Genomic DNA, 15,614 nt, shown 5'->3' with positions numbered 1-15,614 from the left:
TGATCTATTTTTTCCTTCTTTCTATACTTTTAAAAGGGTATAAATTAAAAATTCTTAACTTGGGTTTCCATGGTCTGTGAGCTCCTGAAATCATATGCAAAAGATTGAATATATGAGATTCTCCTGGAGAGGGCATTCCTAGCTTTCATCAGGTTATCAGAGGAATTCAGCTCTCACAAAAGCCTGTGACCCACCAATATAAATGAAACTCAGTAGTGCTGTCCTCTGGGATCCAAGCCTCAGAAATATGTTTTCTTGTTTGTTTTGCTCCCATTCTTTTGGTGTAGGAGGCAAGTAGTTAAGCTCAAAGATGTGTAGGGTATCTTTGGATATAGTACTACTTGTTGAATATGAGGACTTACACTTCTATTTTGAGTTAAAGGCAGTTGGTGAGAAAGTTTTATGGTATTCCCATAGTAGCTTAAGTTTTGTTAGAAGGGAATATAAAGATTAAACATTTATTAGAACTAGTGCCTCCAGCCTAGGATCTCTTAGACCTACACTTGGTTCTTGAACAACTTGTTGGTCCACTTATATGCATTTTTTTTTTCAATAAATACTGTAAATGTATTTTCTTTATAACATTTTCATTTCTCTGGGGGATTACTTTATTATAAGAATACAGTGTATAATGCATATAATATACAAAATATGTGCTAATTGGCTGTTTATGTTATTGATAAGGCTTTCAGTCAACAGTAGGCTATTAGTAGTTCAGTTTTTGTGGAATCAAAAATTACACGTGGATTTTTGACTATGCATGGGGTGGAAGGTTGGCACCCCTACCCCCTCATTGTTCAAGGGTCAATTATACTTAATTAGCCTGGTTTATTGGCTCTAGACAAGTTAAAGTGAGAATTGCTTTTAAAGTCTGTTCTTTTTATGAATCGTTAAAATTTAAAAATACTTTTAATTCTTTTTATGAATATGTTTCTGAACCATTAAAATAAGTAGGTTAATTTTCTCTAGTGGGAATATTTCTTCATGAATCATCTACCACTTCTGCAGCCTTTTTTTCTTCACTGCTAACTCATTTCTTGCCACCTGATCATCTAGTTTCCATTTTCATTAATCTAGTGAATTTAATCTTAGTAGTTGAATCTAAACTCAGTTCACATGCACCTACTAGACTCTTATGTTCCCTTGGAACAGAGTTGGGCTCTGTTGTATTCATTTTACATCTTCAAGGCTTAGTATAGTTCCTGGCAGATAGGTGACACTTAGTATGTATTTATTGAATCAGTGAGTGGATGACCTATCAGTACACTAGTTACCATCTTCTCTCTTCACATATTCATAGTATTCTACAAGATAGTTCCCTTTGGCCATCCTATTTTTCAAACAAGTTTTTTGTGTGTTTGTGATGAAATATACATAACATAAAGTTTGCTATTTGAAGTGGCATTAAATCCATTCACAATATTATATAACCGTCGCGAGTATCCATTTCCAGAACTTTTTCATCATCTCAAATCATCTCTGACTCCATTAAACAGTATCTCCCCATTCTTTCTTACCCCCATCCTTGGCAACTTATATTCTACTCTATGAAATTCCCTATTCTAGGTACCTCATATAAGTGGAATCATAAAATATTTATCTTCTTTGTGTCTGGTTTATTTCCCTTAGCATATTTCCCTTTTTATGGCTGAATAATATTCCATGGTATGTCTATACCACATTTTAAAAAAATATATTCATTGGCAGCATTTGAGATCTTCCTTTCCCACAACTGAATTCAGTTTGGCTCAAATAAACTCAAATAAATTATTATGAAAATTTAAAAGAATCCATTCATCTCTTAATGGACACTCGGGCTATTTTTACCTTTTGATGATTGTGAATCACGGTGCTATGAACGTGAGTGTATAAGTATCTGTGTGAGTCCCTACTTTCAATTCTTTTGAGTGTGTACGTAGGAGAAGAATTGCTGGGTCATGCCAAACAAGTATTTTTATTCTTCCTGCCATGTGTAAGCTTCACTGAAGTGCCAAGAAAATGAGATAATCTTTGACCATGAAGACCTTGATCATCTGTGGAAAATGTTTATAGATTAGATGAAGAAATGCTAATTTTCATGTTACCAGAAATTTGTCCATAAAGACTTTTAAAAAGATAGAGGTTAATATTGAAAACTTTAAAAAAATTGATCCCTTCTCCTCTGGTACATACTTCACCAACCATGATTTGCAATTGTGGTGGGAGAAAAGATTGGGTAGAAGTGGCATAAAAGGCTTTAAGACAATTTTAGTCCTGCCCTGACTTGTCATAATTTCCTTTTTAAAAATAAAGGATGTGATTTTGGTGTTATTTTTCTTGAAAAATCTACAGTAGCTTAATTACCTCTATCTTGTCTTGGTCCACCTGCTTTGGCCTCATGTGATGTTGGCTAGGTTAAATAATAGCCTTTCTTAACTCAGCTTTCTCACCTTCCTCAGTTTCCTCATATTACATGCTTCAGAGGGGACCAGTCAATAAGCATAAAAGCTCTTTAACTGTGAACTGCTCTACAAATGTGGGAGATATTTTGTACATCCATCATAGCATACTTTCCAAGATTATAGTATAGGCAGATTCATGAATTTGTCCTGTGCAGTTTTATGTTTTTTAATATTTTCTTCATGTCTACTCAAAATGCTTAAGAAAATAATAGCCTGTTTGCCAAGAGGCATTGGAAAACCTGGCCTGAGTTTCTGTTTATCCATGACTACATGATTAAATCTAGCCCTGGATCTCTAATTCACATGTGAATAACTTTAAGACAGTTTAAGTGGATGATATGTTGTAAGCAGACTTTTAAATACTTTCTGTTTGACCTCTACTGACACACTACCTCTTTGCAACAAAGGAAGTGTCTTGGTTATAGTCCATTAAAATCCTGTACACCATGTTCTTTTTTTAAGTGACTTCTAATCTTTCAAATAGTTTTGTTTTTTCATTTTTCTTCTGTAGCAGATTAAGGAAACCTTGAGGCTTATTTAGTCACCTCTGAAGCCCAGAATAATTAAGATTTTTCACATGTTCTGTTTGAAAATGCTTTACTTTATTCTGATACTTCGCTAACAGTAATGTGTTTATATGTTCCTTTCGTCTGTTAGATTTTAGCATCAGTCATTTCTCCTTGGGTTACACTAAGAACCCATATCGAGGAGGCATCTTTTTGCTGCATAGTAACATGTGCTGCATACTTGGAGTGTCAGAGAATGGAAAACCAGCCTTTCTATTGAGAGAATGGGATGTGGATCCACCCCTCAAGGGATCCCATCTTATTCCTGTGATTTTCCCTTTGTTCTCAAGGTGAAAAATAAGGGGGAGGGTATTAAAGAGTATTTCATCCTGTCTCTTTGTGTATTCAGGAGTCTGAGGTGATATGCTCATAGTCACAGGGCAATAGGGTAGCAGAGGGGATGAGACCAGGGCTTCTGAATCCTCATGTTTTTCTTCCACTACATTATTCTTTCTAGTCAAAAACAAAACAAAACAAAAACTCCCTCCCCAAGGAAGGTTAGTTGTGTAGTTCAACTGTCTGTGTTTAAATATAAGCACCTCTTTCTCATTTGCATGTCATAAACAGCTCAGGATTTAAAATGCCAGAACATTTCAGGCACAGCCTCTTTCACTTTGGGCCCCAAATCTCTAAAGTTTTTGGCACTAGGTGTATTAGTCTCATTAAATTCTGACCCAATGAAAACCCCGTCTCTGACTATCTCCTGTTTGGTCTGTAACATCACAGGAAGAGTTTATACCAAAGTCAAGTAAAAATAATTTCTTCCGTTTATCTCTGACACTGCTTCTTTCTGTTAGCATTAATATTTAGCACTTTAGGTCCTTGTAAAAATGTATATATAAATCCTCCCCCCAAAAAAACCAAAAGGAATACTATTTCTTTTTAAGATTTTTAAAATGGATTATTAGAGAGAGAGGAAGGGAGAGGGGAAGAGAGAGAGAAATATTGGTTTGAGAGTGTATCATTGATTGGCTGCCTCCTGCTTGCCATTCCCACCAGGATAAGAGCGAGGGGGCAATTGAGCCTGCAACTCAGGCATGTGCCCTGACCAGAAATCGAACTGGCAACCTTTTGGTGCGTGGGACAACACCCATCCAACTGAGCCACACTGACCAGGGCAGGAATACTCTTACTAGATGCTAAGGCATCACTGGGCTTGTAGGCTCTCACCAAATACTTCTCTTGAAAGGTTGCATTATTATTATTCTTTTTTATCCTCACTTGAGGCTATGTTTATTAATTTTTAGAGAGAGAGAGGGGGGGGGGTAGAGAGAAACATTGATGTGAGAAACATCAATCGGTTGCTTCCCACATGTTCATCTGGGGATTGAACCTGCAACTTTTTGGTATGCAGAATGACTCCAATCAAGTGAACCACCTGCCCAGGGCGAAAGGTTACATTCTTAGCCATAAATTATCTTTAATATTAGACCTCTTCTGTGAACAACATTATTAAAAGCAATTTGGGCCCTATCTAGTGTGGCTTGGTTGGGTATCAACCTGTGCACCAAGAGGTTGCTGGTTTGATTCCTGGTTGGGGCACATGCCTGGGTTTCAGCCAATCGATGTTATGTTCTCATATCAATGTTTCTTTCTTCTCCCTTCCTCTCTCTAAAAATCAATAAACTATTTTTTTTTCTTTATTGATTAAGGTATTACATATGTGTCCTTATTCCCCCCATTGTCCTCCTTCCCCCCACTCATGCTGCTGTAAGAAAGAAGGAATTATTTCCATTTGAAACTTTTTTTTTTTTTTAAAGGCAATTGGGGGACGGACGTGGTTTTAGAAAATAAAGGCTATCACAAATGTGAAAAACAAGATTCTTCCTGCTGGTTTTTGACTGTGTGCCTCTCTTGCCAGTTTTAAACCCGACACTCAGGCTGAAGTGACAAATTTTGGAAAGCCAGGGAAGACAGAAAAGCACTGCTGTGAAATAGTAAACAAGTGCTTTTCCAGCCCTGTTGGCCTTGCTGATCCATACAGTCAGTGTGAAAGACATTTGAGAGTAAGGATGCTTTGGGTTCTGCTTTCCTTTCAGTTCCAGATCCTACCTGAAGTAGAATTAAGAGAATGTAGGATCTTAGGAAAATGTACTGGAATTAAGCAATCGTATTAGGGGAATTTCAGATTAGGGGGATTTTCAGAAGGTAATCAAAATTTTAAAAAATACATTTTTTTAAATTGATTTCAGAGAGGAAGGGAGAGAAATAGAGAAACATCAGTGATGACAGAGAATTATTGATTGGCTGCCTCCTGCACTCCCCACAATGGGGATGGAGCCCGAAACCGGGCACGTGCCCTGACCGGGAATCAAACTGTGACCTCCTAGTCAATGGTTCGAAGCCCAAGCACTGAGCCACACTGGCCAGGCTGAAGGTAATCAAATTTAAAAGATGTTTACTCCTGTTTTTGTTGTTGTTTTGGTGAGCTGTTTGCTAAGCTCTTTATTTATCTGCACATCCCTGTATCATCAACCTGTCTGGGGGGAATGAACAATTAACATAGGTAGGTAGAGAAGAGGGTTGGGTACTTTAGAAATGAGGAAACTGAGTACATCACCACCATTCACATGGGAATTAATGTGATGTAGTGAAAAGCACACTAAAATAGAACGCAAGGCCAAGTTCTACCCTTTACTGACCTGTGTGTCCCACATTTACTAGCTGTGTGTCCTAATCCTGTGGTCGGCAAACTGTGGCTCGCGAGCCACATGTGGCTCTTTGGCCCCTTGAGTGTGGCTCTTCCACAAAATACCATGGTCTGGGCGAGTCTATTTTGAAGAAGTGGTGTTAGAAGAAGTTTAAGTTTAAAAAATTTGGCTCTCAAAAGAAATTTCAATCGTTGTACTGTTGATATTTGGCTCTGTTGACTAATGAGTTTGCCAACCACTGTCCTAATCCAAGCCACTTAACTTCCGGGTTTCATTTTTCATTTTGGTCAAGTGTTGAGAGCAGTACTGGCCCAGTCACGTTTTCGAGTTTGTTATAATGTACTAAACAACTGAGTTGGTGGTGGTGGTGGTGGTAGTGATGGTGGTGATGACGATGATTGCCACAAAGCCTGCTGAGTACCAATGAGATACATTGGAGTTGTCAGTTTTGTTAGTTGAATCTAATTTATTAAAGATTTCATGGTGGAAATAGCATTTGAGTTAGTCATTGAAAGATGGTTAAAATCTTTTTTTTTTTAAATATATTTTTACTAGAGGCCCAGTGCACGACATTTGTGCACTGTGGGGCGGGGGAGTCCCTCAGCCCGGCCTGCACTCTCTCACAGTCCAGGACCCCTAGGGGGATACCCGCCTGCCGGCTTAGGCCGCTCCCCTGTGGCGGACATCCCTAGAGGGGTCCTTACTGCTGCTGCGCTTGCCAGCCGAGAGCCCGGCTTCTGGCTGAGCAGCGCTCCCCCTGTGGGAGCGCACTGACCACCAGGGGGCAGCTCCTGTGTTGAGCATATGCTCCCTGGTGATCAATGCACATCATAGCGACCGGTCATTCTGCCGTTTGGTCAATTTGCATATTAGCCTTTTCTTATATAGGATTGATTTCAGAGAGGGGGAGAGAGAGAGAAAAAAATCAATAATGAGAGAGAATCATTGATTGGCTGCCTCCTGCACACCCCCTCCTGGGGATCGAGCCTGCAACCTGGGCATGTGCCCTGGGTGAGAATCAAACCTGGGACCCTTCAGTTCGCAGGCTGACACTCTATCCACTGAGCCAAACCGGCCAGGGCAAGATGGTTAAAATCTTGACGAAGGTGATGGCTAGAAAGAGGGGCATTTCAGACAATGAGAAAAGCATGAACAAAAACATGGAAGCATTGTGTAATGTACTTTGCTCTAAGAAGACTCCAATTGGGTGGGTGCCTGGATTAACATGATGGAATGGTAGAAAATGAGGCCATAAAAATGACGTGGGGCAAGACTATTAAAAGCTATTTCAAGAAGTTGGGACATTAAAAAAAAGTTTGAGACTTGATTCTAAAGGGAACAAGAGGCTACTGAAAATAGTTGAGAAAGGGAGATATAGAACTGAGCTACAAATGGCATGAGGGTTCTAAGAGAAATGGCTCCTAGTTTGGATAACTGGGTGGCTGTTTACCCTATTAATAGAGGGAAAGGAACTTAAAGATAGGGGAGAAATGGGAGTTGAGAATATGTATTGGCATGGCACATCCCTTTATCCTTTCTGGCCTGCAAACAAAGAATTAAATAATTTCTGAGATTCCATTCAACTCAAAGTTCCAATAATTCTAGTGATTTTGAGCATTCAGTGATAAGCATTAAGAAATCTTTAATTCTGCCGAAACCAGTTTGGCTCAGTGGATAGAGCGTCGGTCTGCGGACTGAAAGGTCCCAGGTTCGATTCCGGTCAAGGGCATGTACATTGGTTGCGGGCACATCCCCAGTGGGGGGTGTGCAGGAGGCAGCTGGTCGATGTTTCTCTCTCATCGATGTTTCTAGCTCTCTATCCCTCTCTCTCCTTCCTCTCTGTAAAAAAAATCAATAAAATATATTTTAAAAATAAAAAATAATAAAAAAAGAAATCTTTAATTCTTAAGAAATCTTTAATTTCTGCTGTTATGTTTTTCCCCGAGACAACTTTTTAATTTACCTAGAATTTTTATTTAGCAAACATTTAAGCTTTAATTGTCTGCTTTCCTTGAAGGGGCTTGTATTTCCAACTTCCACAGCCTTGAAGCTCTCTCTCTCGGCTCTCCTTTAGGAATCCCCTGGGATTCTATTGACTGCAACCTGCAGTGAAGGATCTGCAGCCTTGAGCAGTCAGGTAGCTGGGATGAGTGCGTACCCTTAGCCATTAGTGGCTAAGTCCTGTCAGAAGATAAAGAGGCTCCTTCTGCTCCCTAGCAGTGCTTCATTTTTTTTGGTTGGTTTGTTTGCTAATCCTCACTTGATATTTTTCCATTGATTTTTAGAGAAAGTGGAAGGGAGAGTGGAAGGGAAAGGGAGAGACGGAGAGAGAAATACCGATGTAAGAGAGACACATTGATTGGTTGCCACCCACACACACCCTAACCAGGGCCAGGAATTGAGCCTGCAACCTAGTTACGTGCCCTTAGCTGGAATTGAACCCAGGACCCTTCAGTCCACAGGCCGATATTCTATCCACTGAGCCAAACAGGCTAGGGCTAGCAGTGCATCTTTTTTGCTTTGTTTGGGAAGTATTGTAACACAGCTGCCCACTCTGGAGTCATACTGCCTAAGTTTAAATCCTACTTATCTCTCCTTAGATGTGTCTTCTTGGGTGAGTTACTTAACCTTACCTGTCATGTCTCAGTTTCCACATCGGTAAAATGGAGATACTAGAACTTATCTCATTCTTTTTATGGGAATTAAATTGCTTAGAAGAGTGCCAGGCACTTAGTGGTATTCAAGTATCTGTTAAATACTTGCGTTGGTGATAAAGGACAGACTGGGGTGTTTTTTTGTTTGTTTTCTTTAACAACAGATTTAAATGGTTTCACATAGCCAACATCCTAGCTTCCCAGAATATCAGACATGGGCATTTTGTTTTGTTTTCTGAAGAGGTAGCAAATGCTATCCTGGGGCAGAAGGAAAATGCTTTTCCCTCCTGGCATCTCCCTTCCTTCTTCTGCCCGAGTGCCTAAGAGTAATAACCCTGGTCAAACTTGTCTGTTCAGCTCCAGCAAGGGTCACAGACAAAAGCTTTCACTGACGTCACTTTAAAAATAGTGTAGGTTACTTTTTCCTTAGTGGAATTTAGCTAATTGAAGCATACGCCTGGCATGAACACTCTGGAGAGGTGGCTTTGACTCTTGCCATTTGTTCTCTTTGGCATTGACTTCTGCCTTTCCAGACTCTGCTGGTGTGGTGGATCTTATCCTCAGACAGACATGAGCCTTGAGCCCCAAGGAGTCAGCATGTGTGCATAGCCACTAATTGGGTGTTTTCTCATTCAGGTTGCTGATGATGAAATTCCTATTTCATTCCAAAGTGTGACCATTACAAAGGTTCTGAAATATTAGCTACTGTCAGTGTTTTGACCTTCAGTGTATCTCAGACTAAATTCATTTTTTAAAATATATGTTCTTCAAATCTTTTGGTTCCTTATTATGACCAGTTTTAAGCCTTTCTTCCAGTTTGTTTTTCCTATTTATCCCTGCTGAAGTTTCTTCAGTTTCTCCATCATCTGTTCTACAGCCTCTGAACTGGCTGCTATTTGTAGCCTTCAGTGGTATTTAGTGAGTTTGACATTGTGTATTAAAAGTAGTGGATCAGTATAAAGGCAAGAGTAACATCTCTTAAAACAGGCAGTCAACACATGAACTTCTGCACTGGTCTAAATTTTCATCATCTACCAGTGAGAAAGGTGCTGCTCTTTAAGCCACCATAAAAGCCAAGTTAGTTTTAAACATTTTGGAAAAAGAGGCACATGCTAGGAAATCCTGAGTGATGATGAGTCGGCCTAACTGATCCCAGATTTGCTCCATTATCTACCACTGGCCAAATCCTGCTCCTAATTTCTGTGGCACAGCCCTAATTAGACATGTGTTTATCACAGGACTTGGTCCTCCAGATGCATATGCTCCTTCAGGTAGATTCCTAGGAAGGACTGGCACCATGGCTTGCCCTTTGCCAGCACTTCTGCCCCTGTAGGGGTTATGGATGAGGGGTAAGACCTCAGTCCTTTCTATTACGGGAGATAGGGACAGGAACAGCCACTGACAAGTAGATGTATTAACATTATATTCAGAAGCCTAGAAGGGCTCCACAAACTCGAATTTCTAACAGTTCCCAGTGAAATGCCTTATATACCACAAGATGTCCTTACTCCTGAATCATCTGAGTTCATTCACTAAATATAAAAACCCAAACCTGTTCTCTTACATCTAAACATTGGAAGAGAATTTCCTTTGGAAAGTCAAGTTGATAGTTTCATTTCATTCTGGTCTTTGTGTTTGATTATGACCTACAAAGGGGTTACTATTCAGGGACTTTGAATTTCCTGAATGGATTTCCCTCTGGTTAGCAGGCAGAGGAAGTATCTGACTTTTTTTTTCACTTTCCTGGGTGGCCTGGGTACTGTCTCATTGCCTTGTCATTTGTTGCCTTCTTTCCTCTTGTCTCTGCTCAGTGTGATAATGAACAACAAAGCTGGAAGTTGGAGGGCTATGTGCACTTACAAGTTGCCTATGCTGTGAATGCCAAAAGGCCAGAAAGCCAGTTTTGTAGTGAAATAGACTAATATTCTAAGAAATGCCTTCATTGAGAAAGAGAACAAGGGGGAACAGTGGAACATAAAGGAGGATAGAGTGTTTGTAAATTTAGATCCCTGAATTGGCCATTTATAGTTTTGTGGGAAGACAAAATGAGGAGCAGCTATCTCAAAGGTTTTATCATTTCAGTTATCCAAGGTCTCTATTCTAGAAAGTTTCTACTTGGTGGTAAAATAAAGTCTTGACCTTAATATATCTCAGATTGGCTCCTACTCTAATCTGCCTTTAGTGGTAGGTATCAACTTCATGAAAATGTAATGGTATTGATTTAGTGGGAGGCACTCTGAATTTGGAGATGGAAACATGAGTTTAAATCTTAACTTTGCTTCTTTCTAACATATAACTTTGAATAAGACTGAACTCCAGGCTCCTTCCTCTGTTTCTAAATCAGTCTCAGGGATTGAATGAAACAATGTGTGTGAGGATTGAATGAAATAATGTATGTGAACATATCAAACACACGGCTTGCTTAGAGTTTTTTACTTTGTGAGGGGAAGTATATTCATCCAGTAATGTCATGGATGTAATTGTTGCATATTTTTTGCTTTTAGGCAAAAACTTGTGAAGATGGCCATAAATATTTCCTACAGTTAATGTAAAAACAAAACAAAACAAACCAACTAAAACTACAATGCCTGTAGAATAGAATAATGATAATTACCATACATTTTGCTGGTAATATCAAAATCATGTGTAAACTCCTGAAGTGGATCAGTTGCAATTTTGGCAACTTCGTAATTTTACCCGTCATTCTAAAGCTGGAGTGTTATGCAATTGAGAGCTATTTTTGTACAGAGTAAAGAATAAATTTTTTTATAAAACATCAAAAACAGATTATGAGAGCACAGTGCGTAGAGAGTGACGTCACAATGATGCTGAGAATAAAAAGCATGGTGGGAAAGCTTGGTTGCCATGTACCTCTAGAGTCTAGGCACACAGGAAGTAGGCTCAGCTGTCATGAGTTCAAAAGAAAAGTTTGCTCATGTGGAAACTTGTTATTTCAATGTGTGGCACCTCTAAATAACCTAATGAGGGCATAGTATATAAACAAGGGAAAATGGACTTTTTCCCCCAGACATTTCCTAGATCTTCCCTATCTTGTAGTTGTATGTTTCTATTAGGCCCCATGTCCTCTCGCTAGATGTCTTAGTTTCTGCTTATTACTCGACCCCTTATATCCATTTGGGGCTCGTTTTGTGTACAGAAATGTATGTGACAGCAGATGCTCTCTTAACCCAGGTTCTGTGGCTCTCACCTCACTAGATGCTATCATTTGTTTATCCATTTTTGGCCTTCAATGTAGCTAAGTTAGCTGGCCGAATCTCTTTAGGACAAACTTCATGGGGTGAACATAACGTAATGAGCCCATTGCTGGTAAAATCTATTTTTTCTGGGCTGAGGGTGTTAAATGTGACAGATGGGAAATGCAGTCTGTGGTGGGAAAGGCAAGGTGCCCATAGGCCTGATTGTCCCTGTCAGCTGTTTTGTGTGTGGGATGAACCCCACCAATTCATAGCACTAGAGTTCAGACTTCCTTTTGTTAACTTGTGGGATATATTGGTGATGTAAGCAAGGATCCTAAATCATCTGCCCGGTGTACTGAAGAAAACAGTCATCCAGTGTTCTGCCACCTTAAACTACAGCATGTGGTTTTTGCTTATTGCCCGTCTGTCTTTGTCAACATGCATATTTTTTTTATGTTGTTGCAGTCATTTTATATGCGTATGTATGTATTTTTCTATACCTTTTTTTTCCCTATACCTTTTTATATAAGGGACTTGAGCATCTGCAGGAATTGGTATCTGTGCCTGGAAGAGGTGGTGTTTCTGGAACCAGTCGCCCTTGGAGACCAAGGGATGACTATCCCTTTTTTCCATTTATGTCATAAACATTTCCCATGTATATTTGTAGGATTCATAAATTATAGCATATTAGCTACCTAATTTGATATATCACAGTTTTTTCCTTTTATTACTCACTAAGGTTATATCTAATTTTTTGGTGGCTTATTTATTTTTATTTGCTTCTTGTTATGAGAAGCATCAAAATAAACATCTTTTTGTAATGTTATTTTCTAAAGAGAAATTTCCAGGAGCTAGATGTCAGGGTGTGGACATTGTAATGGCTCTTGCTTTGTAATGTCGTATTTCATTTTCCTTTTTACACTGCTGCCAGTGTGTTTACTGACCCTTTTAAAAGCTTTTAAACGTTTTACATGCCTTGATTTTAGATGGGTCTTTTCTTATTGTAAGGAATGAACCAAGCAGCTCTATCTAGTAGTAGATAAGTTTTTCTAGTAAAAACTTGCAGGAAACATCTGTTGTGTTGGACTGGTCACTGCACAAAGCCCTGGCTTGGCTACATATCTGGAATGTGTATATCTTAAGTCTGGCTCAGAGCTACCAAATGCATTTTTGGTGAATTGTCTTTATTTCTCACATCAGATGTGAATGCTCAAGTTGAAGTTTTCATTATAGATTTTTTTGCTAGTAGAATATTGTAGAAGTACAAAGGAGCTTGCTGTATATTTTTAGTCACTGGTAAAAAAAATGTCCTGGTTTGTTTAGCATGACTGTGTTTCTCCATTTGGTTCCTTTGCTCCTTTGAAAAAATAAAAACATCAAAATAAAGTCCCGTGTAGACAAAAGCTTCTACTTGAACCTTCTGTCAGGACTGTTTACTTAAACCATTGTAAGTTTCCATGGTTCATGTGATCTTAAGTTATCTTGTGAGTTTATCTTGTGAAATGAACCCTCTGGTCCCTACTCTGGGCTAACCATTTGTGTCTTATTTTTCACAGTGAACATAAAGATTCTGAAAAGAAACACAAAGAGAAGGAAAAAAACAAGCACAAAGATGGAAGTTCAGAAAAACATAAAGACAAACATAAAGACAGAGACAAGGAAAAACGAAAGGAGGAAAAGGTATAGAACTTTCCAGTGGGGGAGGAAGAGATGGAATGTACTTTTCATTTTGTTTACCTTTTAAACAGATAATGAAAGTACCTTCATTCCATAGAAAGATCCCTTGCCTTTGAGTGAAAAGGTCTCAGGAGACTTTAGAGTCAACCATAATCTTCAACGGGGAAACCAAGGTCTATTGCCACTGTACAGCATATCTTGTACATAAATATATTCAGGTCGTTATTTTATATGGCAAGTGGATAAATTTAAGATGTAATGTTCTGGAGATGTCAGTTTTCCTTCATGGGGAAAATTAATTCTGTTTTGGGGGAGGGCTTAATGCTACCTTGGTCCTCTGTTGAATGAAAGTTCTTCTTGAGTGAAAATGTGGTGATGCTGGTACCTTTGCTGACTTGGTTCTAGCAGAACCAGCGTAGCTGTCTGGAAACAGACGGCCTCCTCTGGCTGCAAATGAGTAGTGCTGTGCATAGACTTTTTAAAAATTGTTTTAACTTTAGGTTTTGAAAAAGTAACGTTTATATTTGGTAAATTCAGACAATGTGAAATAGGGAATATAGTGAAAAATACAGCTCCCTTCTATCCCTGGCTCACTGGCCTCCATCTTTCCCTTTCTGGAGGCAGCCACAACGCCAACTATTTTTTTGTATTCTTCCAGAGATGCTTGTATGCATATTTGTGTGTGTGTTTGTGTTTGTGTGTGTTGTGTGTGTGTGTGTGAGAGAGAGAGAGAGAGAGAGAGAGAGAGAGAGAAGATTTTTGAAATACCCCGCTGACAAGTCTAGAAAATGGGAATTTGAAGAAGGGGAATGTGAATACACTTTTCCAAACCAGAGAAAGCAGGAAATAGACTATTTTTAAAAAATACATTTTTTTAATTTATTTCAGAGAGGAAGGGAGAGGAAAAGAGAGATAGAAACATCAATGATGAGAAAGAATCATTGATCGGCTGCCTCCCACCTTCCCCCTACTGAAGTTGGAGCCCGCAACCCGGGCATGTGCTCTGACCAGAAATCAAACCATGGCCTCCTAGTTCATAGGTCAATGTTCAACCACTGAGCCACACAGGCCAGGCTCGTTTTGTTTTGTTTTTTATTTCCTCTCTGCACTGCGAAGGGCAAATCCTTGAGAGGTGGAGTATATTTACTGAGGGAGGGGGACCTGCCATAATTTAAGGGTAAAAAGCTGTTATTTCGCACGGAAACTTTTCTCAGTGTATTGTACGGTTTATCTTGAAAAATTGTATAAAATGAGTCTTAGAAAAATATGAAGACCGTCAGTTCACCTGGTCAGCAAGAAGAGTCAGTCTGTGATCAGGGAACCCCAAGGATTGAAGTTAGATGTTCTCTAATAAAGAGAGAATCTTCTTTATTAGAGTCAAATGTAGCTTTCAAGGTACTAATCAGTTACTGTTGTTTGACCTTTCAGGTTAGAGCCTCTGGGGATGCAAAAGTAAAGAAGGAGAAGGAAAATGGCTTCTCAAGGTAAGAGTCCTCTGCTTCCTCTGGGTGCCCTGCAGGCCAGCTGCCCGTGTGTCTGCTGCCCGTGTGTCTGTACGTAACACACACTGACCTGGCCACCTCCAGGTTTCCCAGGAAGTGTAGGCAGTGAGAGGAGTTGGCCTAAGTCCTCTGAGCATTTCCAGAGTACCCTTTAGTGAGTCTGACCACGATATTTTCTAGAAATTATTTTGAGTGGAGAAGGTTTACAGGAAGAATTTTTTTTTAATTGTGATATAATTTACATACCATAAAATTTACCCTTTTAAAGTGTATAGTTTATTGGGTTTTAGTATATTCACAAAGTTGTGTATCTTCCCCACTATTACACAATCTGATTTCTGAACCTTTTCAACACCCCAAAAGAAACTCCATACTTAGTCAGTAGTAATTAATAGTAGTAGTATTCTGAGGCTCATATATAGATGCCTTCTTGACCTACATTTTAGGAATGGGTGTAGATTTGAGTAGAGATACGGGGTGTGGCAAAAGTAGATGTACAGTTGTGAGTACTAAAAACATAGTCTGCATAGTCTAGAGGTCACTTTTCCTGTGCTATTTTTGTTGTTAGGATTCTGTTTTCCTCATCAGCCTCACCTTTTTAAAATAAGTCTAAGAATCCCTTCTAGTTTCAAAAAACTACAAATTTATGGTCATATATTCTCATTTGCCTCCACAAAACATCAGAATGGATTTACTAGTTGTTGGAAGTAAACATTATTGACTTGGACAAAGTGTTTTGAGAGTTTTGCTTCCTTGAAACGTCGAACTTTCAATTTCGTTTGAGAACATTTTTGAAAACTGGCATGTCTTCCAGGTCCCTTAGACTAGGAGCAGCAGGAGCCCTCTTCAGGCATGTTTTATAACTGTTCCAGGAATGCTGAGTAATAAAATTCACTATAGGCTACCCTAGGCATTCTGATTTCTTA

The 15,614-nt window shown here is 39.2% G+C and overlaps 1 protein-coding gene across 1 annotated transcript in view; it reads left to right on the top strand.

Annotated features, from left to right (window-relative positions):
* TOP1 (DNA topoisomerase I) overlaps window positions 1-15,614 on the top strand; it is an 84,745-nt gene that overhangs the window by 34,165 nt on the left and 34,966 nt on the right. The window contains exons 4-5 of the mRNA XM_008158462.2: window positions 13,066-13,189; window positions 14,615-14,670. Coding sequence (XP_008156684.1) covers window positions 13,066-13,189; window positions 14,615-14,670 — 180 coding nt within the window. The remainder of the gene's footprint in view (window positions 1-13,065; window positions 13,190-14,614; window positions 14,671-15,614) is intronic.

The sequence above is a fragment of the Eptesicus fuscus genome, chromosome 12 (assembly GCF_027574615.1).
Source record: "Eptesicus fuscus isolate TK198812 chromosome 12, DD_ASM_mEF_20220401, whole genome shotgun sequence".
NCBI lineage: Eukaryota > Metazoa > Chordata > Mammalia > Chiroptera > Vespertilionidae > Eptesicus > Eptesicus fuscus.
The sequence above is the reverse complement of the archived record's forward strand: the minus strand, read 5'-3'. Positions and strand labels throughout refer to the sequence as shown.